At 43.2% G+C, this 17,268-nt stretch overlaps 1 protein-coding gene and 1 long non-coding RNA gene across 4 annotated transcripts in view; one reads left to right on the forward strand and one right to left on the reverse strand.

Annotated features, from left to right (window-relative positions):
* The window catches only part of NR5A2 (nuclear receptor subfamily 5 group A member 2), an 81,892-nt gene extending 65,797 nt beyond the window's left edge, over positions 1 to 16,095 (reverse strand). The window contains exons 1-4 of the mRNA XM_040566206.1: positions 15,382 to 16,095; positions 13,821 to 13,939; positions 12,424 to 12,565; positions 9,069 to 9,715 (exon numbers count right to left, since the gene is read on the reverse strand). Coding sequence (XP_040422140.1) covers positions 9,069 to 9,715; positions 12,424 to 12,565; positions 13,821 to 13,939; positions 15,382 to 15,463 — 990 coding nt within the window. The 5' untranslated portion in view covers positions 15,464 to 16,095. The remainder of the gene's footprint in view (positions 1 to 9,068; positions 9,716 to 12,423; positions 12,566 to 13,820; positions 13,940 to 15,381) is intronic.
* Positions 630 to 15,363, forward strand: LOC121074293. 3 transcript variants are annotated; one of them, XR_005822250.1, is made up of 4 exons: positions 630 to 846; positions 6,709 to 6,810; positions 9,204 to 9,286; positions 13,806 to 15,363. It is a non-coding gene; the product is annotated as an uncharacterized LOC121074293 (long non-coding RNA). The 3 variants fall into 3 exon arrangements; XR_005822251.1 differs by having other exon boundaries at positions 13,879 to 15,363; XR_005822249.1 differs by lacking the exon at positions 9,204 to 9,286 and having other exon boundaries at positions 13,879 to 15,362.
* Positions 16,096 to 17,268: the final 1,173 nt, after the last annotated feature.

Here is a 17,268-nt window from a genome sequence, read left to right on the forward strand (position 1 = left end):
TATATTTATTTATTTATTTTTGTGTCTGTAATGGTTGCTTTAATGACTGTGGTGTTTCCAAAGGACAATATTGAATATATATCTGCTTGGACTGCCCTGATGTTTACCTAACCACCTGGAACTGAACATCTACCAGCTACAGAAATGGAAAAAAGACATTGCGGGTGTTCATATGAAATTATAGCTTCATTTTCATACTGGAACCATGGTTTATCTCTCCAAGTTTTCCTCAATCCTCTCTTATACCTGCCCTTTCATTTGCTGTAGTTGCTCTACAAACATGTTTGTACTAATGGCAATAGCTACAACTTTTAGTCCTTAATTCGAAACAGCAAATAAAAACCATTTCAGAGAAAAAAAAAAAAAAAAGGAACATGGCACAGCGTCTGAGAGCAGGGAGAAAACACTTGTATGGAAGAGGCTGAGCTATGACCCTTAAGCTCACAGCATTTTTAGGTTTTGCACCTGGCGTTAGGTGCTGATGCCCAGCAGGTGGGGCAGGCTCCCCAGCCTGGTGCAAGAGGGCCCTCAGGCCTGCAGCAGGCCCTAACGGCCCCACCTGGCCCCAATCTGTGGCACCATTTAAGCTCCAGCTGAGGCCATGTTCCCCTTTAGGTTGCCTCGTGGGGTTTTTCTCTTAAGTGCTACTTCAGTTGCCTCCTTGTTTTGGCCTGTCCCTTGTCCCTGCAGCCCTCTGAGACCTGCCCTGGTTGGTGCGTGGGGCAGCAGGCTTGTGCCCAGTGGCTGTGAGAAGTAGTGCCTGCTGGTTTCTGTGTGTGGAGAGCAGTGCGTGCCCCCTGCCCTCATCCAAGTTGAAGACCTGGAGGAGAGAGCCAGCAGTTCGAAGTATGTAGTAGGTACCAGGCTTAGCGTATTAAAAGGAATAACCACTGGGCAAAAATGCAAATGCTTCATGTCAATTTTCTGATGGGGTAGGATAGAGTGTAAGCGCAGTGTGTTGTGACTTAGTCTGAATAAAGCTGCTTTCTGTTAGTGTGCTGAAATGGCTGGAAATGTGGTAATTTGGAAGATTCTTATTAGAAGAAAAAACAAACGGAAGACTGCTAAAAGCTGTTCTAAAGATAGTGATATTACATTTCAGTTTGCTTTTAACTGATCTTTCCATCCAGGTGTGGGGCAAAGTGGGAGTGCTGAAATAGGCACTTTGTATGTCACTTTAATAAAATTTTTGTACTGTACACATTTAATAGAGTACTAGATTTTGGGCATAGTCGTTACCTTTGGATTGTCTGTAATGAAGTTCAAGCCAAAGGTTTATTATTCAGTTGACTATCTCCCGAATTGCTCTCAGATTTAAATTAATTGTTGAAATATGCTTTCCTCCTGTACCAAAACTCACCCTTTTTGAGGCTGATTTTTTTCCATCTTTGCTTGTAGTGGAGAAAATAAACAACTACATTTTATTTGCAGAGCATGAAATTAATCTTTACTTCCTTTTAAAAGCAGTCTGGCATGGATTCAAATACTTGTAACTTGAGGCTATGAAATTGAGCAAACTGTGATAGCTTGATATATGACCAAAACCAACCAAACAAAAAAAATCTATGGCCGTGTTTTTGGGTACCATAAAATGACATACTTCCCTGGAAGGAAGCAGGCTATTCTGTTTTAGATAGCTGAAAATCTCCTTGTTAATGCACACTGGCTGAAGTCTAGAGCTGAGAAATACCAGACTAAGAAGTTTTAGTGCAGTCTACCCTGACTTTTACTGCTTCAATATGTAGCTGTAAAACAATAATTTCATAATAATTTTAATATCAGAAGTGGAAAAGAGTTAAGTATTTTACTATGCTTCTGTGACTATAAGGCTGTAGAGTGCATTCAGTCTGTTTTTTGAGTGTTCAACCTGAAAGTACAACCTGATAGCTCTCAGCTTTAGGCCTTTTCTCCAGTAATGAGTCTGACTGGATTTTGCGGAAGCCATCTTGTTACTGCTTCCACAGGTAGAGCGCAGTTCCTCACTGGCTGAAGTCTGTTTTGTTCAGGTGTTGTGCTTCTACATGGTTATTATATGGCTGTATTTGTTGTTTCATCAAGCTGTGGAAACTTGAATCTCTTAATCTTTCTTCATAAATCACCCTTTTCTCAACTTCTGTTATCGTTTTGTCAGTATTTTTCAGGCCTAGAGCTGAGTGGATTATGTAAGCTATTGACTCCACAGTGCTGTATATATAAAGGTGATCATCCCTTGATGTGGAGCAGCTTATCTTTATATATGAAATTATAAAATAACATGATTTTATATTATAGGTTTTTAGAAGGATTGATAGGAAATCTGTAAGTGACAACATTATGGCTGGGATTTCATCCTTTCTGCAGGTGATCCTAAAGTCTACAGGTTAACAGAAGAATGTTGTTAAATCTAAACAGCCTTGGTATAGAGGCAAACTTTCAGAAATATAAGAGTAATAAACACATACACTGTATCAGAGTGATACATGTATCATACAAAATCATTGGATGTGAATGAACAACTTCCACAAAGTAGAGTTATGTTCTTCCCACAGTAAGATTTATTGCCTGGTTCTAAGAAATGCCTTAATTTTCAAGGGTGGTGGTGGTGGTGCAAATGGCATTATTTTTGTGGCAGAAACATGGAAAAGAGTTCTTTGCAAATGAAAGTCTGTCATTTTACCAATAAAACTGACAATCTTGAGCAAAATTTGAAATACATCATTATTTTCCAAGAGATTGGAGTTTTTTTCTTTGCTTTTAATGTGTAAAGCTCTCTCTAGCATTTAGCAAAAATATCAAATCATCACAGCAGAAAATAACAGTTTAAAGTAGTGGTCTGAAAATACAATAGGTTATAGTAACATCAGTACAACTTTAATTATTAGGATTTAGTATTATCTTGGACTAATCATAACATGTGAGCTCTGAACAGCATTGTCTTCATACTGCCCTACAGCAATGCGATATGCATTTGGTAGTGCACCCAGTTAATCTTTCTACTGGCGCAGCTCACTGCTATCTTGTGCTTCTAATTGGGAACTTACACTTTTGAAGGAAAAAAAGTAACTTGTAATGTTAAACTTCTGTTTTTTATATCATATGGCTCCAACTTGCAGCTAAATATGCAAGTGTGTCTTGTCCCTCCTCTGTAAAGGCTGCGGTGTGTGCTTCAGGCCGTGTGGCAGGGGTGGCTGTAGCTACAGAACTCCCCACGGCCATGCTACAGCCTATTACATCTTTTCGTGTTATTAGCATTAGGATGGGCTGGACAACTTTTGGAATTGTTACTCCCTCAAATTTTTGTCTACAATAAATAATAAAACACTGTTATTGCATCATGGCTGTTCATGGGAGCCTGTGTAAATTTGCTACAGTGAACGCATGATGGCAAATCCACTCAATTGTAGGACTTAAACAAACAAAAAATTACCTGTGTGAAGCATGACTGCATAATCTCAGCCTGATGCTGAACATCAGACATGAGATGGAAAAGTAACTAAATCCAGGGTGACTGAATTCAATCTGACTCCACCATGTGATGTTGTCACCTCTGATAGCAGGAAAGTACACAGCTTTGACATGAATGGACATAGGAGAATGTTGTCTTTTTACCCCTAGAAAAAGTGCCAGAGGCTTAGCAGTGAACAAGCTGTTTAGAAAGGCTACAAAATGGCATGCCTGTATGCTGAAATACTGCATTTAGTCACGTACTTTGTTCAGAAGAGATCAAGAAGATGATCATGAAGTTAACTTCTAACAGAGTGTTCCCCTACAAGGTTCAGTAGGGTGGCAGGTATAATCCCGTGCTTCATTAAACACTTTTTTGTGCTGAGGCTTCTTTCCATAGCAATTGTTTTACTGTCTTTCCACACTTCAAACAAAACATGCTTGTTATGAACACTTGTCTTTCACAATCCAAGGGTATTTAGTTAAATTAATGATTCTAATGCAAAGAATGTTAGCTGTGTGAGAGGAATACTTTTCTGTTTACCCCAACGTTTTTTTTAATGTTTGAGGAAAATGGTGATGTGTTTTTCAGATCCAAATGCACTCAAACCAGACTAAAAATCAGTAACTACATATGACAGCATATTCTCTAGTCTGACTACTGACACTAAGGGCAATCTTGAACCTCAGTTTCTGGCTGCTTCCCTGACTGAAAAAACACTACAGTTTTATTTCATCAGCTATGTTAGTTACATTTCCTGTCCTGATAAATGTGTGTTACAAAGTCCAAAAGCACTTGAAGTTATCAAATTGCCTTTGATTACTTAAGTCTAAATAATGTATCAAGCTTTCATCACCCTGAAAAAGAACTTTTAAGGTATTCCATTACTGATACTTGTTCGCAAAAAAAAAAAACTAACACCAAAACAAAAAAAATGCCAACCCCCTATTTTTTCCCCTAATCTGTATTTATCTGGTTTAATAATTCAATTTCTGTACTGAAAATTCTTATTTTTCTGTGCATTTCTTGCCATTTAATTTCATGAAGACTGAAGTTTGAAATTAACCATGATGTATTGAGTATTATTATTACTGTAGCTATCTAAACACATATTACGAGAGACACCAGTAGTTCTGCTGACCCTATTTACATTAAGTTTGTACTGCTTTAAGAAACAATTTGAAACTCTGCTAATGTAGTTGTGCTTACAAGGGATATGTAATACAAAACTAGGCATGTGTTTGCTTTTTAGCTGCCAAAACATCTGTTTCTATTGTACAGTAGAAGTCCTGCAAGATAGGATCCTTTTGAGATGTCTGGTTAAACCATTGTTTCTTTGAAGGCCACGTTTACAGCTAATGCAAGCATAGACAAATTTGTACTTATAGCAAGGAGTCTGTCCCAGAACTGATACAGTCTGACATCAGTGAATGGTCTAAATCAATTTGCAAACTCAGTGAATAGTTTTAGGATGAGCTTCTTTAATGTGAAGTATGCTGGCCCTTCCTGCAATCATTCACTAATTGGGTTTGTGCTCACATAGTACTTTGACCTATGACATCCTCGCTAAAATAGCCAAATAAGTCAAGGTAGATTTTTTTTTTTTGGTGAGTCACAAATTCTTTAAGCCCTTTTTTGTAATTATCAATGTTTAGTGAATTTTCTGATCCTCAGCCACAAGAAAGTATTCTGAGGACCGTTTTCCAGTGCAGGTTCTGTTTTCTTCTGCACCAAGCATACAGCTTTCTTTTATGGGTTGAGGAATACTTTGGAAGTAGTTGTTGAATTTTCCCTGATGTGAGCTGATGAGGAAAGACCAGTCCACTGGAACTGTCTGCATCCTTTCTTGGGGCCAGGTAACCTTTGGACTCTAGAAACTCTTGCAATATTTTCTTTTTAGCTTTGTACAAAGACCTTTCACCTGACTAAGACAGCTGGGTACAAATCTAGCATCCCCAGGGCATTCCTCAGTTTTCATAGCTAAGGATAAGATGGATACATCTTTCTGTTATATTTACTGAGCTTTCAGCAACTCCAAAATAGCCAACAAAGGCCTTCTTCACCATTTTACTGGCACATTTATTTCATCTGTGTCTAAAGAACTATACAGAAACATTTCTATTGATCAGTAAGTAAGCATTATGTGTAGTCAAAAGGAGAATTTCTCATGTAATTTCTAATGACAGAGTACCCTGATTTCACTAGATAGATGTATGTTTGAGATTTTAGCAGGTGTTCAAGTCAAAGTTACTAGATTGCACCTGTCTGCTTTGGATCTTGCTCTGGCATTGGTACTCACCCTGACTAGTTTGGTTCATTAATACTTCTGTTAATTTCTGATATCCAATATGAATGTAGAAGGATCTTGCTCTTTAGCAAGTATAAGCATTACATTACATATTTTTAAAACTCAGATAAGGGTACAGTTCTGTGAAATGTTGCAGCTAGTTCTGGCTGATGAATATTTTGACTTTGTATATGCTATATGCCTAACACATTCCAAAAGACATGTTGACAATTTGTAGAGCAACAGATGTGAAAATTGTAATAAACATATACTGATAAAAGCTTCATGAAACAAAGTTGTTTTAAAACATCTAGTATCACTTGAGATTTTAAAAAAATCAATTTTCAGACAAATGGAAAGAAAAGAAAAAGCTTTAAAGCTGTAATTCACTGTTTCTGTTTGTTTTTAGAGTATATCTAGGCTAAATGTGGCTTAAACCACTGATAGTCTGGGACAGCATTTTTTCATCATGTACTCCTCCCTTTCGATACCTCCTGAACTCTGTTAGCTACAAATCTCTAAGAGAAAGGAAAATGTTTGCCCTTTTATATGAATTAAACCTAGTCTTACACATTTCTTTCTTTAGAACGAAGCGAAAGGATACAGAAGAGAACTGTGTACATACTGTTCCGTAATTCACAGCCAGTTGTGCAAGGAAATCATTTGTCATTACAAAATCATTCTGAATTTCATATGAACCACCTTTGTATACTTCTCTGTTATTTCATTATTTGTGTCATTTAAAAATTTAGTCTCAGATCTGCTAATGCACCAATCTTATCTGGAAGACATCTGAAGATGTAGTCTTTGTGTAGACAAGTAGGAATAATAGGAAAGTGTCTTCTCAAGCAAATACATGCTTCTCAGCTGTGTGTAGATAGGGAACAAAGTTAGCTGATTTGAAAATCTAGTTGCTTCTTCCTCACAACTGCCTCTTCCCTTCCTTCTTCATTTAAAATCTGTCATTTACTTAGGTCTTTTTTTTTAATTCCCACAGGTATTCATGTCCTCCAGAGCAATCTGAAATAGCTGCTTTTCCTACCTTGATCAGAAGGAGCTGACAGCATGGATGGACAGAAGAGGATCATATTCAAGAAAGGTTTGGAAATCCTTTGTTTAATTCTGATTCTCTGCTGCTAAGAGATGGTGTTACCTGATGCTGTCAACAATGTAGAGTCTAATCTAAATGTGTTTTGAGAACCTCACGTTTTTGAAGTTGAGAAGTTTAAAGTTCTTAGTGTTGTGTTATCCAGTCCCTAAATGATGGATTTCCGAATGTGTTGACATTGTTCTGGAATGCTGTGCAGTTTAGTAGAGCTCGTCCAATTAAAAATCATATATGTATATATAGGGGTACGAATATATGATGAAACTGATGCTTCCCACAAATGTGTGGAAAAAGTTCACTGGCCATTTTCGTATGTAGTGAATTTCTAGAACATACGTATTTCTAGAAGTCTGTATATATGTGGTAGTACATGTATACTACCAAAGTTAGGAGCAGTTGATCAAAACTTTCATGAAAAACATTTGTCTTTTATGTCTGTAGTAGTAAGCATGTGTTAGTTGAAGAATATCAACCAGCCTGAGGCTGGAGGTGAAGACCATCTCTAGAACTGTTACCAGCATAGCATGTTGAACGCATATGAAATTTGCCTACAGATGAAGCAGCAGAACCACAAAAAGTAAATGTTGCTTAAGTATCTATTCATATTATCGCTTGTATCATACCTGTGATTTTTAAGGCAGATCTTAACTTAAAATTCTTACACTGAACAGTATCTTCTGCAAATCTCAGTAATTTTTAAAACGGTTACTCCAGACTGAAGTACTGTATGGGCTGAAAGATCTGGTCCCTGATTTTTAGGACATAGTCTCTTGGAAATATATCGTGTTGTAATTCTAATCATTAAATTACTTAAAACGAGCAGCATAGCTTACTAAAAAATTATAAAAAGCAAATAGCAAACTAAGATGTGACAGCTTTCTCCACTTTTTAATCCAACTTCTTTCCCCTCTGAGTAAGCTTTGTCCCTTATTTCTCTTTATGCTGAGCTTATAATGGTTCCTGCAACTATTCGTATGGAAAAGTCTGAGAGAAGCTGGCATTGTATATACAACATACACAGCTTTTCTTGCAATCATGGGCTTTATTTCATCTCTGCATCATTATGGTTATGATAGAAATTCTGTTGTGGCAAGCATCCTGACTGCAGATTAATGAGATCTCTGTGCTTGATACGTATAGATTCACTTCTCAGTGAACTTCTACAGTAATTGTTGTATTTGGATATTGTATTATTTTCCCTTCATTACACAAGAGTAACTAAGAAGTTATGGGTGGTCACAAATTTACAGAGTTCTGCAGCAAATAGTTGTGGCAAAAAACATCTCCCTGTTGCAGGAGGAGATTCAGTGACTGGCAATGTAATAGGGAAATTCAGATGTAATTTACATTTGTTATCTTATTGTGGTGTGTTTTTTTTTGAGATGGATCTTTTATTCATTCCAGAGCTAACTTCTACATTGAGTGGTTAAAAACTGTAGTTTCTCTATTGTCTGATTCCAAATTTTTGGCTTAATATTTCTGTGTCAGAGCTGACCACAACAAACCACAAAATTGCCTTAATGAATAATCTCGAATGTATATGGGGGAATTTCTAGCCACCAGAGAGCTGTGCATAAGGATTTATTGGGTAGTCCCACTTCCTAGTGCACCTAAAGGTCATTGTAGCCAGTATAGATTACAGGAATCCCCAATGTATCAGTGGTGATGAGAACCAAAAGAAGTCCTTAAGGTAATTTCTTCCTCCTTGCTTTCTGTTCTGTGTGTACCCTGCTTAGGACTTAGCCTTCATGGCTAACTACACACACGTGCACACACACGTTAATATCCCAATGAGAAAGTTAATATTCCAATATGGACATACACATAGAGTCTACGTAGATGGCAGAAATAGGGTTCCTTTCTGTGTTACTTGAGATAATAACATAAGTTTGTAAATGAGTGTAGAATGGTGTAACAGGTATGCTTACAGCTCGGAATACAAGTCAGAGAGAGAGGATGACAAGGAAGGAGTAAAATTCATGCTAGCCCCTATGGAGGTTAATAACAATTGTGATAAGTAGCAAAATACAGAAGAGATTAACTGAAACTTGAATCTCTTTGATACAGCTTATTACAGGCTCAGATGGAAGACAAGTACAAATTTCTCCTCATAGTAATCTGTCTACTTAAAGCCAAATAAATTAGAGATGCTTGGGGAAAAAGACAAACCATATTCTCTTGCTCAAAGTACAACATTGTAAAAATTATCTTTTGTTCTTAATTGAATATAATGTAAGATTGTTACCTACCTTAAGTTCTCTAAAAAAGATGCTACTCCTAGCCCACTCAACAATGGAGAAGAGGGTTTGGTCAGCCATTTTACACATAAGCCCAAATGTGTTGAGCTTCTCATGTTTGCTTCTGTTGGCTTGCTCCTGCTGCAGATATGCCATGATCTTAGCTTGGACTTGTGGCTCATCTGGCTCACACTTGAGAAGTTCCAATATCAGATGTGGAATACTTGCTGGTGAGCTTGTTTGGTAACTATCCATGTATGAGTATCCCATTATTGACTCTGGTGAGCTAGTGTAAGGGTCAGGGTACTCAGACTTGATAGCACGGCTTGGAAAATGGCCATATGTTTGGTAACCTTGCAAGCTGCCGTGGGGTGGCATTGTCATACTAATCGGAGAGGTTACAAAGGGACTTCTGTCATAGTCTGTAGGAGGCAAGGCAGTGTGGTTCAGAGGTAGGCCTTTGGAGGCAGAATGGATGTTCTGGATCGCAGAGGATATTGTCAGGTCAGTTGGCATTGCTTGGATCACCTGAGTCATGGCTTCCAGTTTAAGTCCATTTGCTCGGATAAGAGCTTTCTTCTGCTGCTTCAGTGCCCTGTCTCTCTTGTACATTGGTCCAAACTTGTTTCTACCGCCACGCATTCGGTCAGCTCGCACAGCTGTCAGGGGAGAGAAGGAAGTAAATCGTAACGAAAACTTGAAATCAACAAGCTTTAAAGAAACATAGTAGGACAGAGCAGAAATGTAAAAATGTAACTCCATGATTTTTTTTCAATTTCAAAGTAGCACTTTTATTCCTGAAGAAAAAAAAAGATTTATTAAATGTCACTTTTTTCAGGTAATTTAAATATCACATGCACGTCACTAACATGAAAGAACTGCTCTTTACATTGATTAGGAGACAGGGACAAACACAATGGTTGGCTACAGGAATTTCACACCTGCTATGGGATCATGTGGAGATCTCAATGTATATTTGGTTTTACGTCAAGCTACTATGTCCTTAAGAAACAAGGGCTGATGTCCAAAATTTGTCTGAGATGTATCCAGTGGACCCCATTGTCTCATTATAGTCATTTCGTTACTGCCTTCCACTGCAGCAAAACATCTGAAACGTAAATTGTGAAATGTTCAATAGTCACAAAGGGGAATATGTTTTTCTTGGCAAAAAAGGAAATATTTTCTTTTGAGGATTCTCTTCAGATTGGTGTAAAACTTGGAAAAAAAATCTAGGTATCTGAACAGCTTTACAGAAATGTTTAGCTGCAGTTGGAACATGCAGAGAGAAAGCTGTCAGCTCGCCGCCTTCCATGTAGAAGGTGGAAGTGATAAACTATTGGTGCTGTTCTGGCTTGTAATGTCTCCGGAATTAGAAATAATTAAAACAAATCCACTTCAACAGCTGCCTTGGGAATCATACTGGTGGTCTCTGTCACAGCAGTGTCTGTCACCATGGTATATATGTAATGGTCTAGTGAGGAGCTCCCACCAAGCCCACCTTGCCCAACGGCAATTAGATTGAAAGAGGAACCTTTGACAACCTGGTGACATGTTGAGACTGCTGAGATTGCTGGAGGTTAAGTTCTTGAGCTTTTTATCTTAGGGATTAGTAGAACATTAAAAATTTATTATGAATGCTAGATAACACATAATGCTGTACATTATCATAAGGACTTTAACGTTTAATGATTTTTTTTGGTCCATGGTAATTTATGAACTAGACTTTAAGGCTATATATATCACTATCAGGGAAATACACATATAAATGTCACAAGCATTTACAATTATGGAAGTACACATTCTTCTGATTTTCTAAATAGAGGAAAAGTTGTATGTGTACATAAAAAGGTGTACAGCTAAGGAAGTTAAAGTATGTTTTTAAAGTATCTTTAAAAATACATGTACTATACTTACATTTATAGTAAAAATGCTTCTAATATTGCTGCTAAATGTTGATTTTGAGTGAAATGCAGGAATTTAAAATTAAATCACCATGCTGCTAAATGTAATTAACTTTAAATATGTATACACAGTATCCTTCCAAGTATCCTAGAATTAACAACTGTAAGCCAAATTCTATTTGCAAATACTCTCATGTAACTCCTACAAATATTAGGGTGTATTGCATGTAATTGCAGAAGCACAAAATTTGGTCCCGTATTGTTGCCAGCAATTGAGAGGTGTTAGAAGTAGCAGTAGTTATAGATATTGTCCTCATTCTTTATGTCAACAATGAGAAAAGGATTCCAATTGTCCTGTTATTTTACTGTTTGAATTTGGAATACTGTGGGATTCAGAATGTTTAGTGCAGTGTCAGTGCTAGCTGAGTCTCGTGGGCGATTAGAGTAGTGTTGAATTCATCAGACTGCAGGAGGCTGAGTATTCTGTTGATCTTCAGTTATGTCAACAGATTTCCGTTGCCAAACTCAGGTGACTGGGGCTTATGCTGTATAGTTCTGTTAAAGGTTTATTCTATCCCTTACTGGTCTGATTTTTCCTTTAAGTCTCAGGTGAATGCAATTTCAGTATGATTTTAAGGATAAGGAATTTATAAGCTTGTCCTTGGTCAAGCAAAAATGCCATTTGCTGTGAAATCTGAATTTTAGTATTTTTTTATATCAAAGTTAAAATTCATTGTGTATGAGTCTCACATTTTAATCAGAATGATAATTGTGCATTCCATTATCTCAAAGGGTATTGTACACTTCTCATTCTTCTCTGTACCTGAGAGAGCCAAATGAAGTCAAAAAATATACTTCAAAATTCTTATTCTCTTTCATTAGTGCTAACATCTGAGGTGTAGCATCACAAAAATATAGGACAACTTAAGCGATTTTGTTCTTTAATCCCAAAGCAAGTCAGTGTGAGAAATACATGTATTTTCTCTCACTTATGCTGTATTATCACAAGATAATATTATTAAAAAAACAAAAGCAAACAACCCTAGACAAAATAGAAATAAAATTGGATCACTGTCTCTAACAATGACTTTTTAAAATCTGGACTCTTTATTTCATGTTTAACCTAAATTAAGTCTTTTTATAAAGCTGCAAAACTAATTTCCATACTATCTAGATCCCTTCATTCAAAAGCTCAAAAATATTAATATCAAAACATATGTATATGAAATTTGAGTTTATGGTTTTGACTAGGCTTTAGTGATTTTTCCATTTACTCATTAGATTTTTTTTTTAGAGAGCAACAATTTCATTGACCTCACAAAGTCACCTTTTACTACAACTTCAAAAACATGATAAATACATAGCATAATTTTTATAAACCAGTATGTATCATAACACATGTAATCCTCTTATTTTTCAGAAACTAATCTATAGTTGACAATATGAGCAAAACTTATAAGGCTTACCTTCTAATTTCATTCCAACGCTTAGACATTTTTGAAATCGACAGTAAGGACACCGTTTTCTCTGTGTTTTGTCAATCTGGCAATTCTGATTTTCTATACATGTGTACCTTTTGTTATTCTGGACTGTTCGCTTAAAGAATCCCTGCATGACAGACACAAAAGTTAGCCTCTGTTGCTTGAACAGTGTTTCAGCATTTTATTTTATAGAAATCACTGTAGCCTATTTTTTATACACCACTTGAGAACTTTTGAAGTTATATGGTTTACTTTAAATTACAGCGAGCCATACCCAGGAGAAAACCACCAGATTCTAGAGGTTTTCCTGTATTAGGGGTATCTTTTATACACTTATGTCAAAGCTTAACAAGACTGGCTATAGTCTCCTGTGCCCCTAACAGTGGTAGCAGCAGTAGAAAGGTTGACCAGTTCCTTTTATATTTCTTAATAATTGTAAAACGACTAAAGTGTTCCCTGGAAAGTAATTGTATATGAAATAAGTAGGAACACTATGGCAAAGACGACAGAAATACAGAATACCTCCTGCTAATGTACATCCCAATGGTGCATGCTAAAGGCATAAGTGCTTGTTATTCATTTCTCATTGATTTTTTTTTAAATGTGCTAAGTTAATTTTCCCATGCCACTAAATATCTTAAATTGCATTGTTCTGGCAAAGGAGGTTCCTTTACAGTGCATTACTTAAAAAATTGCAAAGAACTTAAAACATTTTTACATGACAAATTTGACATGCTATAAATTCATAACTGTTTAAACTTCTGTATAATGGAATCATTCAGATAAATGCAACTCATGTTTGAAGATAAATTAACAAATATTTTATTCTCAAAATTAGTAATTTAATTGAACAATAGTTACTTGACTCTGTGTCAAATGAGCTCTGAGAGTATATAGTTTGTATAAAAAAAAGTGCAAGGTCATCATAATTCCAGAAATCTACATGATAATGTTGAAGGATGAAAATTCTTAAGAAAGCTGCGTTAGACTTTGCAAAACTGATCTGTATTGAGGATACTTTTTCGCTTGTTCCTCCAGGAACAGCAATGCTCTAAATGTATATAAATCAACTAAAATCAATATTTAGGACAGTTAGGAAGGAAAGGTGTTCTTTAACTACATCACTTTACAACAGCAAAACAGTTAAAAGCAGTGATAAAGCTCCAATCCAAGCCAGTCCAAGTTGTTTCTTTCCATCTGTACAAATGAGATCTCACCAAGCATAAATGCTTTGGTGGTTAATTTTTCATGTGACTAACAAGAAACATCAGAAGTAAGCCAAATTATTGCACATCTGTATTTTTCAATTATCATTTTTTCCTGGTTGTTTGGAACTTTTTTGGGGCTGTACTTCTGTTTGTATGAAGAAATTGGTACAGAACCTTGCAGCTTTCACAGGTGAGAAGTCCATAATGGTACCCAGACACTTTGTCTCCACAGACTGGACACAGTTCCTCAAGGTCTTCATCATAAGAGTAATTCACCATTTTAAACTGAGACACTGGGAAAAGGAGAAATAGCACATTCAATTAGAGTTATGTGAATAGCTCGCTTTTTCTGCAACTATTCTCGTCTAGAGGGAAAGTCCTCTTTAAGCACGCCACGGCGAACTGCAAGAAGTTTTATTTTTAAAAGTGGAGCTTGTACAGGAACGCGTAACTTTTCCCCAACTGCAAACCCGCGTGATACTTGGCAGGTGGGACACAACCCCACCAGCTCCTTGCCTTCCTCCTCTAAATATTAACATTTCCACAGCGCCCGCGACCCAGCGCCTAGTTTGCGGCATCTCCAACTATCTGAATTCATCCAAATCCGAAAGTAACCGAGGACGGGCTTTAAAAAGGCGGGACGAAAAGCTGGAAGTGCCGCCGGAGGCCAGTAACCGCGTTCGTTTCCTTTCAAGTTTTCTTTCAGCGCCAGCCCGCAAATATTTGCTGAGCCCGAGCGCGACCCGCAGCCCCGCCGGGTACCCACTCGCCCAAGCGGCGAGCTCGGGGCGAGCTGGGCTGGGGGCGGCTCGCCCCTGGGGCTCCGGGGGCGGCCGGTGGGGTCCTGCTGGGCAAGGGCGGCGGCGGCGGCGGGCTCCTGAGGAAGGCGAGCGGCACCCCCGGGCTGCCGCCTCCGGCACGCCGCGGCTCAGGGCAGGGGAGCGGCCGCAGTCCGGCCCGACCCGCCGCCTGCCAGAGCCCGGGGAGGACTCGGAGGAGGAGGGCCCGGCCCGGTCCCCCCCCCCCCCGCTCCCGGGCGCTGGGAGCGAGTTCCCCTCCTCGCAGGAAAACCCGAGTGGGAAGGCAGGGGCTTTCCGAGCGCCGCGCCCTGGCACCGAGCCTCCTCCGCGGGCGAGGGGAGGGGAGGGCTGGGCGGGCTGGGCTGGGCTGGCCGCCCCCAGCACCTCCGCGGCCCCCGGCCCACCCCGCCCCGGCTTCCCAGCAGGTCCCGGGAGGAGAGGGCAGAATTTCGAAAGAGCGGCCGGGACCGGAGTTTCCACCGCGGGGGTGGGCGGAGCGGGCAGGGTCCGAGCACCGAGCAGCCACCCCCCCGGGGCAGCCCTCGGACGGGGGCTCCGCTGCCCCCCGGTGGCATTCCCAGCCCGGGCATCCCGCTGCCATCCCGAAGCTTCGCACCGCCGCCACCTGCGCTGCGCCCGGGGGGCAGCCCGGTGCCTGTCGGGGCCCCGGGGGCGGCTCACGGGGTGTCCTCTGCACGATCCCCCCGCAGCTCCGTCGCCGCCAACTTGGCGAGAGTTTTTGGGGCGGCCCGGGGCTGAGCCCCCCCCCCTCGCCGGGCGTACGCGAGCACGGCCGGTGTCCCGGGGAAGGCACCCCCCGGCTACCGCCAGGAGCCGGCGGCCCTAAACTTTTTGGCAGGACGAAGGGGCGCCCCGCCGGAGGGGTAGGAGCCGAGCGTGCGCGGAGGGGGAGCGCCGTGCCTCTCCCCTCTTACCTTGCATGTTTTCCGGCATCTGCCCCTGTTCCCCATTCGACCGGGCGAGTCCCAGGGCCTCCGTCTCCACTTTGGGCAGCATGACAAGGCGGCTGCGGGCCGGGCTGGGGGCTCCGTGACCGTCCGCGACACCAGCACCTGGACACGGCAGCACAGATTTAGCTGGACCAAGGGGCGCTCGGCGGCCGCTGCCTCCTCCTCCTCCTCCTCTTCCTCCTCCTCCTCTTTCCTCCCTCTGCTCCACGCCAGCCCTTGCCCTGCTGCCGCGGGAGCACCGAGCGGCCCCGGCCGCCGGGAAGCGCCGCCGGGTGCCCGCGGCTGCGGTGGTCGGGCTGCAGGCGGCGGAGAGGAGAGGAGGAGGAGGAAGGCCGGGGGGCGCAGGAGAGGAAGGGGCGACCCCGGGAGCCCGCAGCGGCTCCGCTCGGGGCTCAGCGCGGCGGCAGCCCGGCTCCCCGATCCATGCGGAGCGGCACAGTGCACGGGAGCGCTCTGCCGCCGCTGGTGCTGCTGGACAGGGTTCCCACCCCCGTCCCCCTCCTCCCTTCCTCCCTCCTCCTCCTCCTCCCCCCTCTTCCCCCCGCCACAAGTGCGGAGGTGCCGAGTCAGGACCTCCAGCCCCTGGCCCGCGGGGAGGCGCTCCCGGAGCCCGGGGGCTGCGGGGCGCGGGGGGCTCCGGCGAAGGGGGGCGCTGACACCGCCCTCGCAGTCAGGAAGGCAGGGCCGCGATGAGCAACACCCTCCCACGCACACACACACGCGCGAGCAGAGACCACTCGCCCCCCGCCCGCTGGTTGGGCCGGGGCTGCGGCCACCCCCACAGCCCCAGCGGAGCCCCCCCGGGCACCAGCCCGGCTGCGCCTCCCTGCCCCGGGCAGCCCCTCGACAGCTCCCCGGGGCCGGCGGCGGCTGCGGGACCCCCGGCGCTCGCCTTCCCTGCGGGCGGGGGGCAGCGGGAACCTGCGCTCGGGGACCCTCGGCCCTTGCGGCCGCGCAGCCCTGGAATAAGCGGGCAGGAGCCGCGCTTGAGCTCGCCCTACCTAGTCTGGCTTTTCGGGGCTCCCTTCCCTAAAACTTCTTGCGAAATGTGCCGGTGCACCGTTTGCGCAAAACCCAGTGCCCTGGCGGAGCCGTGCCTCCCTTCCCCGGCCGGCACTGCTTGCCGAGCTGTCCCGAACCGCTCGTTTCGTGCCTGGGCGGCGAGAGCCGGGGGGCCCCGCGGCACGGGGTGGGCCGGGGGGCCCGGGCTGCCCGGTGACCCCGGCCGGACCCCCCGCCCGCCCCCGCTGCCCTCCCGCCGGGGCCCACCGGGGCGGGCTGAGCGGCTTCTGCACCTTCTGCCGCCCGCGCTGCTTCCGTGCGCTCAGCGCCGTTGTGTGCGCTCCGAGGTGAAAACCTTCGGCGCTGAGAAGCGCTTCCGACCGGAGGCGAGGCGAGGCGCGGCACTGCCCGCAACGCGGGTGCCCCGTTTCCCATCGATTGGGGCGGACTGGGTGAAAGCTGCCCCCGGTGCTGACTTGCTGAGCACTGGAGGCGATCGAAAGATGGGGCGCGGGGGGGGACCGGCCACCTGCGGCCACGGGCCCGGGCGCGCCGCGGTCCTCGCGCTTTGAACCTCCCGCAGCCACCGAGCGGGAGAAGAGAGCTTCGTCTAAAGCAGCGCACATCCCGAGCCAGCCCTGCCCCGGCAGCGCTGAAATCGATTTTCTCGCTTTCTTTTCCCTCTCCGCGCAGGGTTTAGCAGTTCGGGGATGGACCCAACGCGCAGAGAGGCTGGGACCTCTCGGGATCCTTCCCTTCTCCCGTTCCCCTCGGTGCCGGGCAGCCTCGCTCTGTACCAGCTCTGTTTCTCCGCTTACAATTTCACATCCTAGCGGTTCGCCTCCAACG

The sequence above is a fragment of the Cygnus olor genome, chromosome 8 (assembly GCF_009769625.2).
Source record: "Cygnus olor isolate bCygOlo1 chromosome 8, bCygOlo1.pri.v2, whole genome shotgun sequence".
Taxonomy (NCBI): Eukaryota; Metazoa; Chordata; class Aves; order Anseriformes; family Anatidae; genus Cygnus; species Cygnus olor.